This window comes from Orycteropus afer, unplaced genomic scaffold (genome assembly GCF_000298275.1).
Source record: "Orycteropus afer afer isolate SDZICR_OR568_19922 unplaced genomic scaffold, OryAfe1.0 scaffold00111, whole genome shotgun sequence".
NCBI classification, from domain to species: Eukaryota; Metazoa; Chordata; class Mammalia; order Tubulidentata; family Orycteropodidae; genus Orycteropus; species Orycteropus afer.
This window is the reverse complement of record NW_006921698.1, coordinates 2,800,151-2,823,357: the sequence shown is the minus strand read 5'-3', so window position 1 is coordinate 2,823,357 and position 23,207 is coordinate 2,800,151. Positions and strand designations below refer to the sequence as shown.

Here is a 23,207-nt window from a genome sequence, read left to right as displayed (position 1 = left end):
ACCTATCTATCCATCCATATACCCATGTTTGCCTTCACTTACAACTCAGTACTATATACGCAAAAGGGTTCTCCTTCTCCTAATCTTGACTTGCTTTCTTTCTCTGTTGCTCCAGGTTAGAGACCAATTGTGCCTGGGACGGCCACTGGTGAGCTTTTAAGATCCCAGGCACTATGCAACAAACTAGGAGGTAGCACTAAATATATTAAGGGGGATGTCCCATGAAACCATGACCCTATGTTTTCATAAAGAAAGGTACAGGACTGGAAATCATAAAGTATCACCTCTATGAAGTGATGAAACTAATTGGATGAAAATAAAGGTTTTTCTGAGAAGTAAAGAAAAAGTAGTTTTCTTAAAATGCATGAAGTTTCAATTGACAAACAAAGGTTTTTGTAACAGTCTTTTGGGGAAAGGGAGTTACTTAGGGTTTTCCAATGTAGAAATGACATGAGGAAGGTATGGTGACAGCATACAGAACAATTAGGGTGAAGGAGCCACAGTTCTCTGTAATTGTCAGCACATTACCTTAAGCAAAATAAGCACTCAAGCATTATTTGTGAAATCAGTGTTTGATGAGGAGGTAAAGTAAATAGAAAGCCTATGTGATTGGGAATGGTAATGGGTTTATGAAAGAAATATTAAAGGATGAATCAAAAGCATTTGATGTCACTGAATGTAGTGTGAAAAATAGTGAAGGGGTCAATGATGACAAGTTCAGAGTTTGGACTATAAGGAAAATGATCACACTCCAAGCCAAGGTTACTGCTGTGGAGTCAGACCCGACGCATAGCGACCCTTCCTTGGGTTTCCAAGGCAATATCACTATGGAAGTAGATTGCCCAACCTTCTTTCTGAGGAGTGGCTGGCAAGTTTAAACTGCTAGAGTTCTGGTTATCAGTCAAATACCTTAGGCACTATGCCACCAGATGGAGAATGATAGTGGTTATCAATAAAAAAGTAACAATCTCAGAAGAAAGTGAGATGAGGTTGTGAAGTCAGTAAGCGGGAGGATGGTGAACTCCCTGAGTTCAATATGACACTGTAACATTCAGATGAAAATGCTCACTAGGCAATTTTCTAAGAACATAAGTTGAAAGTGAAGGTCAGAGATGGAGATAAAGATGGGGAGATCAGGCATGGTCAGAGAAGTCAAGAAGGAGTGAAAAGAAAACTTGTATGATATGGAAACAGAAGAAACAAGTCTAACTCATTTGCTTGTTAGAAGGTAAAGAAGGAAGGTTGTTTTTTTTTTTCTGTTAATCTGTGTGTGAGTGTGTGTGTGTGGAGGTATGAATGATAAAGCAAAAATAGGAATCAACAAACAAACAACAACAACAGAGTCACCAAAGAGAATTAGAAAAACAGGATAGATTACTTCAGAAACCTAGGTGGGCAAAGATTAAAGTGCAAGGGAGTAGTCACTAATAAACACAACCACTAAAAAAACAGGAAAAATTAGGAAAAGCTAGATTTAATTGGTAGTGTGTGGAAGTGTTATTTTTATAGAGATTTATTAGTTACCTATACAAAGATACAGGAGCTCTGGTAGCATAGTGCCTAGGGCACTTGACTGCTAACCAGAAGTCTGGTGGTTCAAACCCACCAGCCACTCCTCAGAAGGAAGATGGGGCCATCTACTTCTGTAGTGATACTGCCTTGGAAACCAAAGGAGGGGTCGCTATGAGTCGGGCCCGACTCGACGGCACATAACAACAACAACATACATAGATACTATTTGAGACTATGATAATGGATCAGTTTCCACTAGGAATATATTAGTAAAATAAGGTAATCAATTATATACGTAAGAGAGAAAATGAAATATAAAAAATGAAATGTATAATTATCATGTTTATAATTAATTATTTACATAGGAGGGCCTGTTAAAGTAGCAAAAGTAATCTAAAGTGTTAAACAGAGAAGTTTAATGACATTTTTGGGTTAAAGTTTCAGTGAAGCATTGAAAATGGTATCAGGAAAATATAGATTACAATAATTTGTCAGTGGAAACAAAAACACAATTACTGACAGTATAATTACCTCTATGTGAATAAAAAATCTATCATTAAATATACATCTAAATGGCATTGTCCATCTTTTGCATGTATTAAAGCATGATTATCGCTGTCTTATTTCCTTTAGATTGCTGACTATAAATAATGAAATTTCAAAAAGATTACAGGTTGTTTTCTTGCTGGAGTAGTTACATTGTCTAATTCTCTTTGGACACCTTTTTTTTGTGTGTATATATATATATATATGTACATATATATATATATATATACACACACACACACACACATATGCACATAAATACACATATATACATTATGTATCTATTTATATGTATGATATACTTAGTATGTATTTTGGAGTCCCTAAGTAGAGAAGACAGGTAACTCGCTGGGCTGCTAACTGAAAAGTTGGAGATCCAAGTCCATCCAGAGGCACCTTCAAAGAAAGGCCTAGAAATCTACTTCCAGCAGTTGAAAACCCTGTGGGGCAGATTTCTACCCTGCTACCTTTTGCCATGGATGGGAATCAACTCAATGGAAACCCATTTACTTATTTATTTCACTGCTTACTGATTATATATATCATGTTCATTTATATTTGTTTGTTTTCATTTAAATTTTATTTCTTGTGTTAGGATTCAGTTTTTGCCTGATTCTGATACTGTCTTCAGTGCAAATTCCCTCAAAACCAAAACTTTAGATAAATTATTATGAAAGAAATAGATCTTTTCCCTTTTTAATTATGTACATAAATATATATTGAGATCTATAATATAGTTGGACACTTTTCCTTAAGTGCATTTACTCTCTGATTATATTTCATTTATTTAAAGTGTATTGAGTTTATATCAAATGCCAAGCAGGTACTAAATTCTGGAAAAAATACATATGTAGAAAGCAAAGCCTAGAGTAGGGAATGATAGGTATTTATAGTACCTTTAATTAAAGAATTATTAATTAAAACATGTCTATGGTAGGTTCTGTGCTAGGTCCCTGTGATATAATACTGAAAGCAAGATGCATATAATCCTTACTTTGGGAATACTTACTGGCAAGAGGAAATATCTTGCAGAAAATAAATCATTACCAAAATAAATGTAAATATAATCTGTTAATAACACACACAAGCAGATCTCATAACATCAATATTCTTCCTATTTCTGATAGTGAGGAAAGGCTTACCTATGGAAGCAAGAAATATTGGGAACAAAAAAATGAGATAGTGTTCATTAGGCATAGAGAAATGAAGAGCCAGGTATGTGCAAAGGGTCTGTGGCAGGAGAATGCTGGATGTATATAAGGCTCTAAAAAAATGAGATGGGACTGAGAAGGCAAGAAGAATGCAGACCGTAGGGTTGAAAGCCATGTTGATAGTTTTCTGTTTTATTGTATGAACAATAGCAAGTTATTTGTGTGATCTATGCAAAGAGATGGCATGTCCAGGTTATGTATTGCTAGTCATAGTATGCATCATTATACTTGCTTACATGCTAAGCATAATTAGAAGTTTTCCAGATAAAAGCAGGATGGAAAGTACTATTTTAACAATTAGTAGAAGATGACTATGTTTAAAGTGCAATAAAAGGATCCAGGTGAGAGCCAATTACTATAATGAAATGTGCAAAGACCTGGAGTTAGAAAAACAAAAGGGGGAAAAAAAAAAACACAGGAACCAGGTAAGGGGAAGGAGACAGGCCAAGGCTGGAAAGGGAAGGGAATGCTGGGGACAGCAAAGCCACAGGATCCAGGTAGGATCCAGGTAAAGGGAGGGTGGACAGGTTTCGAACAACTAAGGAAGATGGACTTGTCTGTCAGTATGTCTTATTTTGGTGGCTTGCACATTGCTGTGAGGCTTGAGGCTGAGCCAATGGTGGTTCAAATGCCAACAGGGTTGCACAAGTTTCAATGCAGCTTACAGACTGAGACCAACTAGGAAGAAGGAAGAGGCCATCCGCTTATCAAAGAATCGGCCAGGGAAAACCTTATGAATAGTAGAGAAACACTGATACATTACTGAGCAACTTTATGAATAGCCCAGAAACATTGTCCAATTACAGTGCAGGAAGACCAGCCCCTTAGTCAGAAGGCACTCAAAATACGAGTGGGAAAGAACTGCATCAGCAGAATAGAAAAAACCTTAATGATATGGATAAAGTAAAGCTTTTGGGACCTCCATTAGCTGATGTGGCATGACTGAAATTGAGGAGAAAAAGCTGCAAACATCCGTTAATAATCGGAACATAGAATGTATGAAGTATGAATCTAGGAAAATTAGAAGTTGTCAGAAATGAAAGGGAACACATAAAGATTGATATCCTAGGCATTACTGAGCTGAAATGGACTGGTTTTGACCATTTAGAATCATTCAGCCATATGATCTATTATGTTGGGAATTACAACTTGAAGAGGAATGGTGTAGGAAGCATCAAAAGAAGATGGAAGAAATACATAGAGTCATTCATCATTGCAAAGGATGTTTCAAGATGTGTCCTGAAGTACAATGCTGGCAGTGATAGGATAATATCCATATGCCTACAAGGAAGACCCGTTAATACTACTATTATTCAAATTTATGCACCGACCACAAAGCCAATGATGGGGAAATTGAAGATTTTTGTCAACTTCTGCAGTCTGAAATTGACCAAATGTGCAATCAAGATGTGTTAATTATCACTGGTGACTGGAATGCAAAAGCTGGAAACAAAGAAGAATCACCAACAGCTGGAAATTTTAATTTTAATAAAAGAAATAATGCTGGAGATCACGACAGAATTTTGCAAAAACAATGACTTATTCATTGCAAATACCTTTTTTTAGCAATGCAAACAGCGACTATACATGTGGACATCACTAGATGGAGTACATAGGAGTCAAATGGACTACATCTGTGGCAAGAGGCAATGGAAAGGCTCAGTATCTTCAGCCAAAACAAGGCCAGGGGCTGACTGTGGAACAGACCATTAACTGCTCATATGCAAGTTCAACTTGAAGTGGAAGACAATTAGAACAAGCCCACAAGAGCCAAAATATGACCTTGAATATATCCCTCCTGAATTTAGAAACCATCTAAAGAATAGATTTGATGCATTGAACACCAATGATGAAAATCAGAATAATTGTGGGATTACATCAAGAACATCATCCACGAAGAAAGCAAGAGTCATTAAAAAGATGAGAAAAGAAGAAAAGACCCAAAAGGATGTCAGAAGAGACTCTGAAACTTGCCCTTGAGTGGAGAGTAGCTAAAGCAAATGGAAGAAATGACAAGATAAAAGATGAACAGAAAATTTCAAAGAGCAGCTTGAGAAAATAAAGTCAATTATTATAACAAAATGTGCAAAGACTTGGAGTCAGAAAACCAAAAGGGAAGAACGTGCTTGGGATTTCTCAAGCCAAGAGAACTGAGAAAAAAATTAAGCCTCTAGTTGCAATATTGAAAGATTCTATGGGCAAAATATTGAATGATATAGGAAGCATCAAAAGAAGATGGAAGAAATACATAGAGTCATTGTACCAAAAAGACTTGGTTAATCTTCATCCATCTCAGGAGGTGACATATGTTCAAGAACCAATGTTATTGAAGGAAGAAGTAGAAGTTGCACTGAAGGAATAGGCAAAGAACAAGTCTCCAGGAATTGATGGAATACCCATTGAGATGTTTCAACAAACAGGTGCTTCACTGGAGGGACACATTATGCTATGCTAAGAGATTTGGAAGATACCTACCTGGCCAACTGACTGGAAGAGATCCATAGTTGTACCCACTCCAAAGAAAGGTGATCCCACAGAATGTGGAAATTATTGAGTGATATCATTAATATTGGGAGCTCTGGTGGAATAGTACCTAAGGCATTTGACTGCTAACCAGAAGGCTGGCGGTTCAAACCCATGAGCACTCCTCAGAAGGAAGGCTGGACAATCTACTTCTGTAGTGGTACCACCTCGGAAACCCAAGGAGGGGTCTCTATGAGATGGATCTGACTCTAAGGCAGTGAGTTTGGTGGTTTTGTCATATTAATATCCCATACAAGTAAAATCTTACTGAAGGCAATTCAAAAATGGTTGCAGCAGTATATTGACAGAAAACTTTCAGAAATGCAAGCTGGATTCAGAAGAGGACGTGGAATGAGGGATATCATTGCTGATGTCAGTTGGATCTTGGCTCAAAGCAAAGAAAACCAGAAAACTGTTTACTTGTGTTTTATTGACTATGCCAAAGCTTTTGATTGTGTGGATCATAACAAATTATGGGTAACACTGAGAAGAATGGAAATTCCAGAACACTTAATTGTACTCATGAGGGACCTGTACTTAGACCAGGACAAGAACAAGAGGACACTGCATGGTTTAAAATCAAGAAGGGATGCGTCAGGATTGTATCCTTTCCCCATACTTATTCAATCTATATGCTGAGCAAATAATCAAAGAAGCTAGACCATATGAAGAAGAGCATGGCATCAGGATTGGAGGAAGAATCGTTAATAACCTGTGATAAGCTGAGCTGCAATACACTGAAGACACAACTTTGCTTGCTGAAAGTGAGGAAGACTTGAATCACTTACTGATGAAGATTGAAGACTATAGTCTCCAGTATGGATTACATCTCAATATAAAGAAAATAAAAATCCTCACAACTAGACCTACAAGCAGCATCTCACGATAAATGGAGAGAAGATTGAAATTGGTGAAGACTTCATATTGCTTGGTTCTGCAATTGACTCCAATTGAAACAGCAATCAGGACATCAGAAGACCTATGTTGTTGTTGTTGTATAGCACTGGACAAATCAGCTGCAAAAGACCTCTTACAAGTGCTGAGTAGCAAAGACATCTCCTTGATGACTAAGGTGTGCCTGACACTAGCCATGATATTTTCAATTGCCTCATATGCATGTGAGAGTGGGGCAATGAATAAGGAAAACCAAAGAATTGATGCTTTTGAGTTGTGGTGCGGGCTAAGAAGGCTGAAAGTACCATGGACTACTAAAAGAACTAACAAATCTGTCCTGGAAGAAGTGCAGCTAGAATGCTCCTTGGAAGCGAGAATGGCCCAAGTTCACCTCACCTACTTTGGTCATCTTGTCAGAAGGGACCAATCCCTTGAGAAGGATATCATGCTTGGTAAGGTGGAGGGTCGACAAAAGAGGGGAAGACCCTCAATGGGATGGATTGACATAGTGGCTGTGACCATGGGCTCAAGTATAGCAGGGATCATGGAGCTGGTGTGGGACCCGGAGGTGTTTCATTCTGCTGTGCATAGGGTTTCTATGAGTTGGAGATAACTCAATGGTGCCTAACAACAAGAACGATAACCAGTGAGAGTGTGATACTGAATATATGAAGTTATATTGAAAGTTTAAAATTCTTGTGGGAACTGTAGGTTTAGAGTAGTAGATTTTGAATTTCTGTGAGGCATCAAAATGGACATTTTGAGGTGAAAATTTGGTATCGGCATTTGAAGTTAAAGGGGAAGTCTAGGATAGAGATATACACATGAAGGTTAGGGGAATACAGCTTGTGGTAGAAATTCTAGCAAGGATAAGATCACACCAAGAAATTGTATAAAGTAGAGTAACTGTGGGGAAAATAGAAACCAGGAATGACAATACTTAAAGGTTACAGAGAAAGAAATGCAAAGGAAAGTGAGCAAAAACAATCACAGAGCAAAGAGTAATAAAAATCTCAAAATGTGAAAAATAAAAAAACAATAAATAAATAAACTTGAGTCAATTGGTATCATTTTAACATTATTTTAAATCTATGATTTCTAAGTAAGCACACTTATCTAAGCATTCCATACTGTTAATATATTTGCAAACATTGTACTACATTGAAAACATGTTTTCAATATTAAGTTATAGAATCCCACAGAGATTGTGAAATTCGTGAGTATATATTTTCATTTGTTTGTGTACAAAAAGTACATTGCCTTTCCAAAAGAAAAATGTAAAGATCAAAGATGGTTGTTTATTCCACTGAGGAAAATGCTAATGATTTAAGACTGAATTTTGACAGTGAATGAAAGGAGTTATAGCCACAATGCCTGTGCACATTGAACTAGGAAAACATTTGACACATTTTTCTATCAATTGTATTACAGTCTATTTTAAAAACTTGGTACACCTCTGTCTGGGCAAGCTTTTTGCAAATAGACAGACAGGGACTGACTGTATGTATTAAGTCACTAAGTGTCCTAACACTTCTCAATAGTGTATCCAATTCCCAGGGCTTATTGATGTTGTTGTTGTTATTGTTAGGTGCCATCAAGTATATTTTGACACATAGTGACCCCATATAAAAGAGTAGAACTGCCCCATAATTTTTTTTTAGGTTGTAATCTTTACCGGGAGCAGATTACCAGGTCTTTCTACCACGGAGAAGCTGGGTGAGTTTGAACACCAACCTTTCAGTTAGCAGCCGAGTTCATACTATTGCACCATCAGGGATCCCTTGATTTGTGTTACTCAAGTACAATAAAGGCAACACATTGTTCCTTATAAATATTATCTGAGAAAAAGAAAATTCTTAAAATTGCTATACCAATATGAAGCCATTAAGGCACTGATTTTACCATCGCCATAATTATTTATGAGAGAAACAATTTTTGAGATGATCAATGACTTTAGAAGGCAAAGAAATCCATGGAGAATTACTTTTAATTGAGCTGGAATGTTTCTTTTATTGTTGTCTTTTTGTTTTTAACTTTGAACAGTGTCAATCTAATGGTTCTTGTTTTGGACCGCTAGTGCTGCTGTAACACACATACCACAAGTGTATGGCTTTGACAAACAGGGATTTATTCTCTTAAAGTTTAAGGCTAGAAGTCTGAGTTCAGTTTCAGCTCTGGGGGCTGGGTGCAGGCGCCTAAACCTTGGGCTTCAGCTCTGCCTCTTGCTCTTGGCCCACTGGAGCTGGAGTTGTCTCTTAACTCAGGCAGGTGCTGGCTGCTGAGGCTGACAAACCAAGGTCAACAAGTAAAATGGCACAGTCCAATGATTATCAAGCAACATGGCAGGCCACTAGTTCAAGTCCAGAGACAGTCCCAAGATTGACAGACAACATGGCAGAACACTCACTGATAATTCAGCCAAATGCAGGATCCAAATGTGCCAAGAAGCTCAAGACCTTTCTCAAAGCTTCTTCTTATATATTGGAAGCAGACCACATCCCTAAGGCAGCTGCTCACCATAGATTCCACCATGGAGTTGATTACCAGTCTTATCAAGAGGAATAACTACATCCAACTGCCTACCCACTCAAAACCAGGCCCAACCAAGCTGACACATAACTGTAACTATCACAGTTCTGGTGTTTCCCTGCTCAAAATATGTTTGCACATACTCTAGCCACTTGCTTGATTTGGGGCTATCTAAAAATTTGCAGGTTTACCTGGGATAACCAAAGCTTGAACTCCTGGACGTAAAATAACAATAATAATATAGAAAAACTCATAAATACTTATTTTACTCAGTTTTAGATCTGCTGTTATCATTGTTTCATATGCACAAACTATTTATGTATATAAATTTCATTATCTTTCATTAGATTTACTTCATTAACTTTGTTCTGTCAATAGTGTTAAGCTCTTCTATAGAACCCTTTTCTTTTATAACACTTGATGTTGAAGTCTGTACGGATTGCAGTGTTTTTTGACTAAACTCTATTATTAAATACGTGGTTTGATCTTTGAATAGTAATTTGCATAAATACCACCAGAAATAGATTATTCCCCCCTAGGAAGCTATTTTTGGAAAAAAAAAAAAAGAAAGAAACCATTATGAATTTTCATTGTAGGCTGTTAGATTTTGTCAGAGATATTTTCTCTCTGGGCATATTATAGCATTTCTTAAAGATATAGATTTTGGGGATTAGGATATTTTCCTTAAAAAAATTATACAATCTGCCATATTCTGATAGTAATATAATCCAAAGGCTCAACTCATGTATTCATTCTAGCTACTTTTGTCTTTTTTTAATGACCTTTTCTACATTTTCAGGGTGAAACAAAGATCTTAAAACTAAAGAACCTTCGACCTCAGGACTATGCTAATTATAGCTGCATTGCTTCAGTGAGGAATGTATGTAATATTCCTGATAAGATGGTGTCATTTAGACTTTCGAATAAAACAGGTATGGAACTATCTCTGTATATTATATGTCTACTATTCACAATTAATGTTTTAAAAAGTTCATTAACCTTTTAATAGACCGAATGATTTATACAACATATGTAAGGACAAATCAGTTTTTTCCCACAAAGTTTTGAGGTATCTGAAAGTCTCTTGGTGAATACATACAGTAAAATTTCATTGAAATATACCCCATGCCCCATGTAATGTGTTTGTGTATATAACCTGCAAATTTAGAGTTCCTTAAAATATTGCAGTCATAAACATCACAAGCAAGCCTATATTCTACTCAAATAGACTTTGGAAAAATATTAAAGATTTTTCATAGAATAATTCATGATCTGAGTTGCTAAATGTGTTCTGTATTTCCAAAGCCAGATAAAATAAAATAACCTTTCTTTTACTCTATTTCAAGTAAAGAAAACTAATTGGTAATTTTAGGTAGGTATTTTTAGGTGTGTTTTTTTGGAAAATGTCAAAACATTACCAAGACTGAAACTTAAATTAAGTCATCATGTGTTTAGTAATATAGACCTAAGAAGAACTGAAAGCAGAATAAGAAAAAATTGCTAAATTAACAGCGAAAAGTGGGTATAGTGTAGAGAGAGTCAAAGAGACAGAGACAGAGAGGGAAAGAGAGAATGCATGAGAAGAACTGTCTTTAATATGATTGTGTATATTGAATCACCATAGAAGCTCTGGTGGTGTAGTGCTTAAGGCATTTGACTGCTAACCGGAAGGCTGACGATTCAAACCCACCAGCTACTCCTCAGAAGGAAGGTTGGCCAATCTACTTCCGTAGTGATATGTCCTCAGAAACCCAAGGAGGGGTCACTATGAGTTGTGTCTGACTCCAGGGCACTGAGTTGTTTTTTTTTTTTTTTTCCTAATAGACACCATAATAAATGGGAATTTGAACTGTCTTAGACAAACTCAGATCTTAAGTGAAGTTTAACATATAAATATTACTTTCAAATAATTATAGTAAACTAAAAAGTCCTTTATGCTTTCCCCCCACATGCCCATTAATAAATGCCTTTAAAAGTGTGAGGGTTAGTGTTCTTGCATTTGGATTCTGGTTTCTGCCACTTACTAACTTCTTAGAGAATGATGAATAAGGTCACTTCAGTTTTTGTGCTTCAGTCTCCTCAAAAACTCATAAGATTTAGGAAGTATTAGATGAGTGGGAATACATAAAGTATACAGAACATAGTACCTTAATTATTCACACTTAATTAGTTCTTCCAAGAATGAGCTGCTCAGTAACTTCAACTAGCTTATTTGGTACAAAGATTAAACATAGGACTTTATTGGCATAGGGAAAAAAAAAAAAATATATATATATATATATGTGTGTGTGTGTGTGTGTGTGTGTGTGTGTGTGTTCAGACCAAATTCACTGTCATTGAGTGGATTCCAACTCATAGTGCCCCGTTAGGACAGAGGAGAACTGCCCCACAGGGTTTTCAAGACTGTAAATCTTTACAAAAGTAGATTGCTCATCTTTCTCTCACAGAGCAGCTGGTGGGTTTTAACCACAGACCTTTGGGTTAACAGGCCATTACTTTAACCACTATACCACCAAAGCACCTCTTCAACAATGATAGGCATACAGATATTTGGCTATGATTTAAATTACTTTAAACTAAAGAAGGTCTCCGTAATCACCAAATAAAAGTCATTAAAGGAAAATTCAAGAAGACTGGAAGTGAAAATTAAACTTTATTAGTAAAAATGAGAAATTGAAAGCATTATATGGCAGAAAAAAGTATGCAAAAACTTAGTGGACCCAGAACTTATAAAACATAATAATCTCATCATTTAAAAAAGGAAATAGGATATTAAGAAATAAAAATTAGAGATTAACATGTAAGAATTAGGTATAATTATGTTATTCTACTTGGCAGGAAAGGTATTGTGAAGTATTGTAACTAATTTTGTTTTTCTTAGTTTCTTTAATATTTTTTTAAAAAAAACCCAGATGGTCCAAAGAGAAAAATAAAAAATAAAATAGAATCATGTCTCAGGGAATGGGTAAGGGTTTTGGACTGGAATATCTAGGAAGAAAGAACAAAATAGTGGTTATATTATTACTTTTGTTACTACCTCACACTTAAAAGTTTTATTAGTTTTTAAGGTATTTAAAGTTTATTATCTTGGTTTATCTTTGTAAATAATGAGAGTTAAGCAGGTAAATATTTCTTTATTGTGTCTTTTTCCATAATCTCACAAATACCAAATTAGCCTATAGACATTAAAATATCCCCACTGGTTTCGTTAGTGCCTAAGCTAAAACAACATACACGAAAATACTTTAAAGACTAAAAAATACAATAGAATTATATTTAATATATTTATGTTGCCAAAATATATGTTTTTATTATTCCCCAATGTCCCACAGTTAATAAGAGGGTGAGTACAAGATTTATTCATGTGTTTGAAGAGTTATTTTAACCATGAAACTGAAAAGATGTTATTCTTGGAGCTGGAGAAAATGAAATTAAATATTAGCCACTGTATTTTATTAGAAATTAAAAAATACAGACATCTTACTATAGAGCCTAAAGAGGTAGATTATCAAAATGATGATTTTTGATAATTGCCAGCTCAGAACATAGAAACTTGACCACTTTTTGTATGGAGGGCACAAAGCTACTACAAATATATATGTTTTGTTTAATATTTCAATTTTTTGTCCCATTTCTTTTTTCAGATTGAGTATTGTGTATCTAGACTGAACAAACAAAATAACCTATTTTCCTCCTTTATGAATTATTTAATGAATTGAGATTTAATGAATGGATTTATTTAATGAATTGAGATTGTAGATTGAGGTGCACTACCAAATGAACATCAGAGTTATGGTAAAAATTTGAGTTAAAAAATATAAGCTAGTACCTTGGTTGACTTTGATAGCTATAATCAAGCATGTCATATGCTTGGTACTTTAAATATGCAAACCAGGTTTGCTTCAGCAATTTCCCCATCTGGTTGTGCTCAGAGTTGCAAGACTTTGTGCATTTCAAATAGATGGAATCATTGAGGTAGCTCTCATATTATAGCAGAAATAAATTAGCTTTGAGCATCTTCATCCAAACCGATCTATAAAATGAAAATGAGTGAATACAGGCTGGTTGATTGCTCTTCTAACACTGGTGTGAGAGTCATGTGCTATTTATTGTTCTCATTCATGTTAATCTGTAAGCAACATAGGTACAGTTCCCTTACTTTTAACTTTTAGCTTGCAAAATGTCCAGGGTAATGTGTACCTTATCAAGAAAGAGAATATTCTATTATAAATACTGTAACATGTTTGACTAATGTCCACTGTAAAGCAATATGTTTATGAAAGTGTTATCTTAATTAAGATCTTGAATCTTAATTGGATAGTGTCCTTTACCACCACTTGTCTGTCAGTTTGTCATATTGTGGCAGCTTGCAGTTACTGTGATGCTGGAAGCTATGCCATGAGTATTTTAAGTACCAGCAGAGCCACCCATAATGGACAGATTTCAGAAGAACTTCCAGAATAAGACAGGCTGGAAAGAAGAATTGAGCCATCTAATTGACCAGTAAAAACCTTAGAACAACAATGAAACACTGTCTATTACTGGAAATCTTTATGAGTAGCAGTGAAACACTATCTAATATACTGCCAGAAGATGAGCTCTTCAGATTGGAAGGCACTCACTGGTGAAGTGCTAGCTCTTCAAAGTAGAGTCGACCGAAATGACATGGATGAAGTAAAGCTTTCTAGACTTTCCTTTGCTGATGTGGCACAATTCAAAATGAAAAGAAACAGATGCACACATCCATTAAAAATAGGCATGTTGAATGTATGAAGTATGAATCTAGTAAAATTGACAGTTGTCAAAAATGAAGGGTCACTAGGCATTAGTGAGCTGAAATGGACTAATATTGGTCATTTTGAAGCTGACTATCAAAAGATCTACTATAATGGGAGTGCTGAAATTTAAGAGAAATTGTGTCATGTTCACTGTGAAAAAGAATGTTTCAAGATCTATCCTTAAATACAATGTTGTCAGTGATAAGATAATATCCATATGCCTACAAGGAAGACTAGTTAATACTGCTATTATTCAAATTTATGCACCAACCACTAAAGCCAAAGATGAAGAAATTGAAGACTTTTTACCAAATTCTTCAGTCTGAAATTGACCAAACATGCAATCAAAAAGTATTGACATTTAGTGGTGATTGGAATGTAAAAGTTGGAAACAAAGAAGCAGCATCGGTACTTGGAAAATATGGCCATGGTGACAGAAACGATGCCAGAGATCATATGATAACATTTTGAAAGACCAAAGATATATTCATTGCAAATTCCTTTTTTCAACAGTATAAACAGTGACTATACACATGGACATCACCAGATGCAATACACAGGAAATTGACTATGTCTGTGGAAAGAGGAGGGGGGCTCTGGTAGCGTAGTGCCTAAGGCATTTGACTGCTAACCAGAAGGCTGGAAGTTTAAACCCACCAGCACTCCTCAGAAGGAAGATTGGGCAATCTACTTTCATAGAGATACTGCCTCGGAAACCCAAGGAGGGGTCCCTATGAGTGGAAGGAGGTAATGTAGAACCTCAATGTCATCAGACAGAACAAGGCCAGGAGCTGAATGTGGAACAACAGATTATCAATTGCTCACATGCACGTTCAAGTTGAAGCTGAAGAAAATTAAAACAAGTCCATGAGAGTCAAAACACAACCTTAATTATACTCCATCTGAATTTAGAGACCATCTGAAGAATAAATTTGACACAGTTGCTTGAACAATTTATCTTAGAAAGATCAGCACAAGGCCAGTCCCCATGAAGTAGAGGTTAAAGATGTCCCAAATGTCCAAATTACTGTGCCACTCCATCATTTCAGACATTAACTCCTCCTCCTCCCAGTAATCTTCCCTGTATTAGGGTTCTGTATTTCACTGTAATGCCTCACAGAACTCACAGACACCCAAGGGATTGTCTCACATAGTAGTGGTGGAGGCTGGCAGGCTGGCAAGTCCCAGGTCTGTGAGTGGGTCTGGAGGATCCTCCCAGTTCTCGGGGTTTGGTGAACCTTGATCAGCAGATCAGATGACGGCTGCTGTCCCAAATCCAGGGGTGAGACGAGGATGAGCCAAACACAGAACCGGGGCAAGAGGAGAGCAAACCTTCCCAGGAGATTCGTAGGTATACCCTCCAGGAAGCTAAGGGTGGTGATTTGAGTTATATCCTCCAGCAAGGCAGGACTCAAGATACATCCCACCTGTGTTGCTCCAACAGCAATAACCCAAGTGGTTGGTTTTAACAATCATCAGCTACTCAGTTGCTCACAGCAAATCCCACCACAGAGCCAATTGCTAGTTATTTGGGGGAATGACTACTACCAGCTGCCCAGTCAGATTGACACCTGACCTTAACTACCACACAACCCCAAACAGGCATGGATAATGGGATTTACAATACATCACAGAATGGAAAACAATGCCTAGAAGGGCCACATCAAGCAATTCACCCTGACAGTAAACATTAATAACAGAAGATCAGAGAGGTGGTGGGATGGCATGAAAAACACCATAGATGATGAAGCAAATGGTCATTAAAAGACAAGAATGGAAGAAAAGACCAAAATGGATGTCAGCAGAGACTCTGAAACTTGCTCTTTAATGGAGAGTAGCTAAAGTGAATGGAAAAATAATGAAATAAAAAAAAGCTGAACAGATTTCAAAGGGTGGCTCAAGAATACAAAGTATTATAAGGAAATGTGCAAAGACGTGGAATTAGAAAAACAAAGGAATAACATACTCAGCATTACTCAAAGGGAAAGAACTGAAGAAAAAATTCAAGCCTCTAGTTGCAATATTGAAGAATTCTAAAGGCAAAACACTGAACAGTGCAGGAAACATCAAAAGAATATGGAAGGAATATACAATCACTGTATGAAAAAAAATTGATCAACATTGAGCCACTTAAGGAGAAGAATAGGTGAAAAACAAAACAAAACAACAACAAAAAAAAAACACAAGGCTCCAGTAATTGGGCTCATTGAGATGTTTCAACAAATGGACGCAACACTATAGTCTTCAGTATGGATTACACCTCAACATAAAGTAAACAAAAATCCTCACAACGGGACTATAATCAACATCATGATAAATGGAGAAAAGATTGAAGTTGGCACGGATTTCATTTTACTTGGATCCACAATCAACATCCATTGGAAGCAGTAGTCAAGAAATCAGACAATAGATTGCACTGGCACATGTGCTGCAAAAGACTTCTTTAGAGTCTTAAAGTGCAATTATATCACTTTGAATACTAAGGAGTGCCTGACCCAAGCCATAGTATTTTCAGTAGCCTCATATGCATGTGGAAGCTGGACAATGAATAAGGAGGACAGAAGATCTGAAGCATGTGAACTGCAGTGTTTGAGAAGAGTACTTGGATTTCCAGAAGAACGAACAAATCTGTCTGGGAAGAAGTACAGTGGGAATGTTCCTTAGAAGCGAGAATGGCCTGATTTCATCTCACATACTTTGGTCACGCTTTCAGAAAATACCAGTCCCTGGAGAAAGATATCATGCTTGATAAAGAGTCAGCAAAAGGGGAAGTCCCTCAATGATATGGATTGACCCAATGGCTGTGACTTTGGACTTGAGCAGAGTAAATATTGTGAGGGTGGCGCAAGATCGGACAGTATTTTGTTGTGCTGTTTGTGAGTTGGCAATGAGTCAGAGCCAACTTGATGGCACCTAACAACAACAATCCACTTTGGGTATAGACAAATTTGTTTTCAACATCTCTATAGTCAAATAGTCCCTGAATGTCACAAATGGTTAAGTGCTTGAGAACTAACAGAAAGGTTGGCAGTTCCAACCCACCCACAGAAAGGTCTGCTGATCTTATATGAAAGGTCACTGTCTTGAACAGCCTCTGGAGTGCAGTTCTAATCTGCACACTTGGAGTTACCATGAGTCGCAATCGACTTCAAACAATGGGTTTGATTTGGTTTCTTATAGTCACATGAACTTTTAAATTGCAATCTTTCTATTGACCTGATATGCACAGTGCCCAAATATAAACCAAGTTAAGATGGATACAATGTCTGCTGAAGGAAAGAATTTTAGAAGTGTTTTCCACAGAAAAATCCCATATTGGAGTGTATTTTCCTGGGCCCATCTTATACCTCATGAATAAGACTTTCTGGGGGATGGACTAGCTATATGTACATTTTTAACAGGCTTGAACAATTATTTAAATAATAATAAAATAATAGGCTTTGTTCCATGCAAGAATGATACTGATTAAAAAAAAATGCTGATGAAGTTTTAGAGAGATTGGAATTCAAAAAAAAAAAAAAAGTCAACTGTAAAAGGATACAACCACTGTGGAAATATTATGGCACTTTCCTCAAAATCTATAAATAAAACTAACTTATGATCCAGCAACACCACTCCATATATACATATATACACACACATACACACACACATACATAAATGCATACATATATACCATACATATATACACATACATACATATGCATACATACATGTATATATATATATACATACACACACACACATATATGTGTGTGTATAGGTATAGTATGGATCTTGAGGCTGGCACGGGACTGGGAAGAGTTTCATTCTGTTGTACATAGGGGCACTATGAGTCAGAGATGACTCAAGAGCACACAACAATAACAAATATATTGTTATATGTAATAGATGTTGTTGTAGCGACCCTTCCTTGGGTTGCTGAGACAGTATCACTAGGGAAGTAGATTGCCCAACCTTCCTTCCAAGGAGTGGCTGGTGGATTTGAACCGCCGGCTTTCTGGTTAGCAGTCAAGTGCCTTAGGCACTATGCTACCAGAGGTGCTAACAAATATACACATACATATACATATTAAAAAAAAAAAAAAAAAAAACACTGCCGTCGAGTCGGATCCAACTCATAGCGACCCCTCCTTGGGTTTCCAAGGCAGTATCACCACAGAAGTAGATTGCTCAACTTTCCTTCGGAGGAGTGGCTGGTGGGTTTGAACCTCCAGCCTTCTGGTTAGCAGTCAAATACCTTGGGCACTATGCCAGCAGAGCTCTAATAAACATTACAGAAACAGACATATGCACACCTATGTTCTTTGAAGTACTATTCACAACAGCAAAATGATGGAAGCAACCTAAGTACCCACCAATGTTTGAGTTGCTAAGCACTATATGGTACATATATACAATGGAATACCATGAAATCATGAAGACTAATGATGAATCCTCAAAATATCTCGTAACATGTATGAATCTGGAAGACATGCTGAGTGAAATAAGTCAATCGCAAAATATTGCATTCTCTTACTTTTTTAAAAAAGACAAACATGCATATAGATACAGAAGCCAGCATTCATTGGTGGTTACAGGGTTGGTGGATGGAGAGAGGAAGAACTATTCTTTAAATAGTAGAAACTTGTTACTTTTGGTGATGGAAATGATAAGACAGAATGTAGGTGAAATGTATACAGTTTTACCAAGGTAAACGATGTCACTAAGAAGTACATACACACATACACAAAACACATTTTTGGTAAATGCAAGAAAATACTAAGTTTTTCTAAGTATATATATGTATATATGTGCATAGGTTTTTACATGTGTGGATATATACACATTGTGTTGTTGTTGTTATGTGCCGTCGAGTCGGCTCCGACTCATAGCGACCCCTTCTTGGGTTTCCAAGGCAGTATCACTACGGAAGTAGGATTGCCCAACCTTCCTTCCGAGGAGTGGCTGGTGGATTTGAACCGCCAGCCGTCTGGTTAGCAGGCAAGTGTCTTAGCCACTATGCTACCAGAGCTCCCATATACACATAGCTATGTGTATATATTCTTTCGATGTTTTCTGAACCTTTCAATATTTTGCTCAGAGAATCCTTCAATATTGCAATTTGTGGCTTGAAATTTTCTTCATTTCTTTCAGCTTGAGAAATACCAAATGTTTTCTTCCATTTTGGTTTTTTAAGCTTCAGAAGATAAAAGTAAAGTATTATAATGATATGTGCAAAGACCTGGAATTAGAAAACCAAAAAGGAAACCAGATTCCTGGTGTGAAACATCCTGAGGGGAATTAATGAAAAAAAAAATTATGAAAAATATAACCAATGTCTGAATAATTTGTGTAAACCAAACCTAAAGCCACTTGTTTTGGTTACCTAGTGCCAGATTGACAGAAATACCACAAATGGGATGGAATGAACAAACAGGAGTTACTCCCTTATGATTTTGGAAGCTAGAAGTCCAAGTTCAAAGTGCCAGGCTTTAGGGGCTGGGTGAAAGCCCCTCAACCTTGGGCTTCAGCTCTGCCTCTTGATTCTGGCCCACTGAAGCTGGAGGCTTTTCTTCATCCAGACAGCTGGTGAAGATGATAGACCCAAGGTTGACAAGTAAAAAAGCACAGTCCTGTTGTTACCAAACAACATAGTAGGCCACTAATTCAAGTCCAGATGAAGTCCCAAGATCAGCAGGCTGTTGAACAATGACTTGGCTATGGTTAGGGTTCAAGCATGCCAAAAGACTGGGAACCTTCCTCAAGGTTGCTTCTTATATACTGAGAGTAACCCAAATTCCTAAAACAGCTACTCAGCTGTTCCAGTAGAATCTACCTTGGAGTTAATTACCAGTTTCACCATGGGGAATAACTACATCCAGCTGCCTAGCCACGCGACCAGGGCTAGCCAAGTTGACACAAACTTAACTACCACACCACTGTCACCAAGTTAATTACTACTCATAGCGACTCCCAAAGCGTTTCCAAAGTTGTAAATCTTAATGGAAGCAGATTGTCTCATCTTTCTCCCATGGAGTAGCTGGTGAGGTAGAACCGATGACCTTTTGGTGACCTTTGGAACTGCCTTAACCACAGTACCACCAGAGCTCCATGAATAGTTTGTGTAGTTATTGTTAAATGGTAAGCTAATTTGTTTTGTAAGCATTCACCAAAAACACAATACAATATTATTTTTTTTAAAAGTATATAATGTTATCAAACCGATTTCCATGAATTCATTCATGAGTAGGAATCAATTCAATAAATGAAAGCCAAATTTTTAGAATTGGTTCGAAAAGCAATGTTTGGAGTTATTTTAATAGCCAGTGACATATGTATGTAGATTTACCAGCAATGTTTTTTTTTGTAACTCTCCTACTATGAATTGGCATCATAGTGGAGCTCAGACTTACATATATACCTCAGAATATGTCTAATATTTTTTTGGTCCTTGCTGAGTGCTTGACATATTATAAAATTGTCTTCTGTCACAGAAGTATCACAATTCGTCATATGTACTCTAATTGTCATAAAATTTATCATGACACTTTATGGAATTTTAGCAGAGTTAAAATGTCGTACTAGTTAATTTCTTATAATGCACACTGGCCAATTGGCACAGTGCTGTAGCAGGGTCCAAGAGTTTTTTTCATTGTTTTCTTACTCCCATTTGGAAGCAAAAGAATATTAGCTCTCGGTTGGTAAATTCTTAATGAACCATATTCTTCACAGCTTATTAAAATAAATGTGTTAAAATTTGTAAATTTAGAATGTGAATAAATATATCTGTATTTTGAATTACAGTAATTATAGTAACTAAGTATAAATTATTTAAAATTTCTCAGATTATGTATATTTCTAACACAAGGAGACATAGCATTTATGATAAAATTTTTCCATTTATTTTAATGTATTTCAAGCTCTTATATGTTTATATATCAAGATTTCAAAAGCAAATAAGAATTAAGTAGGTTTCCTACATTAGGATGAGAAACATATTTTGTATCTGCTTTAGAATTTATGATGAATTCTGTAAAGAAATGGTACAGGTGGGGCTAATTTTCCTTAATTATATAGGTCCCTTGATTTAGTCTGCTCAACCTTAGCATTTATAAAAATTAGCTAATTAAGATTAAGATGTCTTCTTTAAATATGTGCATCACTCCAAGGAACTGAGTCATCACTAAAGTATTACCAGCTTTATAAACAGGGGAAACTTGTATCTCCTCCTCCTCTTCCTCCCTCCTCTCTTTCTTTTTCTGTCTTTGGTCTACAGTCTTTCTCAATGAATTGCCATGCAAGATAGAGATTAAGAAACATCTCTGCCCCTAAAATTAAAATCAAACCAGATGTCATCTTATCCTTGTGAGTCTTAGTGACACCATGCATCAGAGTAGAACTGTGTTGCATGGAGTTTGTGTTTCTTTTGTTTTCTGGAAATAGATCACCAGGCCTTTCTTCCAAGGTACTTTTAAATGTACTTGAACTTCCAAGCTTTTGGTTAGCAATTAAGTGTGTTAACTTTTCCTCCACCAAGGACCCACTCCCTATAATAGATTTGTATATTTTTTCTTATTAATTTATATAGTCCATATCAGTTGCTGTTGAATCAATCACAATTCATAGTGACACTGTAGGACAGAGTAGAACTGCCCCATAGTGATTCCAAAGCTATAAATCTTTATGGAAGCAGACGGCCACTTCCTTCTCCTACAGAGTGGCTAGTGCATTCAAACCCCTGACTATTTGAACAGCAGCCAAGTACTAAATCACTTTGCTACCAGGGCTCCTTTTAGTACCTCCAAAACAAAAACCAAACTCACTGCCATATAGTTGGATCCAACTCATAGCAACCCCTCCTTGGGTTTCCGAGATGGTATCCCTACGGAAGTGGATCACCCAATCTTCCTTCCTAGGAGTGGCTGGTGGGTTTGAACAACCAGCCTTCTTGTTAGCAGTCAAATGCCTTAGGCACTATGCTACCAGAGCTCTTTTTAAATACCTAGGGAAATTAAAATATAAATGACCAACAATTTTTGTTAACATTAATGAAAACTTTTTATACCCTGTGATCTATGCTTGGTAGTTCACTACTATGTTCAGAGGGATTTAACTATCTTATCTTTCATGGTATTATGAAAATTATGATGATATTTAAATAATAGCAATTTTGATAGCTATGGGAAATAAAAATACATAAACTCTCTTTCATGTGAAATGATCCACCCATTGTCATATATGAGCAGTTTAAGAGCAAAGAAAATGGCAATAGGAATTTCACTGTCATCTATAGCTGGACACTACTGTCAGCCATCTTCCTTTGATATATGGATCTTTGATCTTATTGCCTTAATATCATATATGAGAAGGTAATCAGCAGCACCATTTATTAGAATTTAGATGAATTCATTCATAGAACCTGGATGAACACAGGTGAATTTATCACAGCAGTATTCACAGCTTTAAGAAAGGCTATGTAGGTTTGAGAGAAATGAACAATGAGAGTACGATGACTTATGAATGACTAAAAGTGTTCTGTTTAGAATGCTATTCCCTTTACATTTCCAGATATAAATTTATAACATATGCTAAATCAAAACAAGAAAAAAACATCCATTGAAAGAAAATAGCCTATTCTTCATTAGGTTTCACTTCCCTCTCGACTTAAAGAGGGAACTTTTTTGAGAACGTTTATGATTCTGTATTCCTAGCTAAAGGAGATCTGGTGATGTAGTGGTTAAACCATTTGCCTGTTAACCAAAAAGTTGGTGATTCAAATGCACCTCCAACTGGAGATAGATGGAGGCAGTCTGCTTCCATAAGGATTTACAGCCTTGAAAACTCTATGAGGCAATTCTACTCTGTCCTATAGGGTCAATTTGAGTTGCAATCAACTCCATGGCAGTGTATTTATATTCTTAGCTTTGGGAATACCTGGGTGCCACAAACATTAGCACTGGGCTACTAACCAGTGGTTTGAGTTTGACCACACCCAGAGATGCCTTGTGAGAAAGGCCTGAAGATCTGCTTTGGAAAGCAGCCTGAAAACCCTGTGGAGTGCACAATACTGCTCTGGAACACATGGGCTCCCTGTCAGTGGGAATCCCTTCAGCAGCAACTTTTTTTTTTTCTTTTTATATTGTTGTTGTTGTTGTTATGTGCCATCAAGTCAGCCCTGACTCATAGCGACCCCTCCTTGGGTTTCCGAGGCAGTATCACTACGGAAGTAGGA

At 36.6% G+C, this 23,207-nt stretch overlaps 1 protein-coding gene across 1 annotated transcript in view; it reads left to right on the top strand.

Annotated features, from left to right (window-relative positions):
- The window catches only part of MDGA2 (MAM domain containing glycosylphosphatidylinositol anchor 2), a 1,222,586-nt gene that overhangs the window by 731,228 nt on the left and 468,151 nt on the right, over nucleotides 1-23,207 (top strand). Inside the window, 1 exon segment of the mRNA XM_007943667.2 lies at nucleotides 10,015-10,147. Coding sequence (XP_007941858.2) covers nucleotides 10,015-10,147 — 133 coding nt within the window.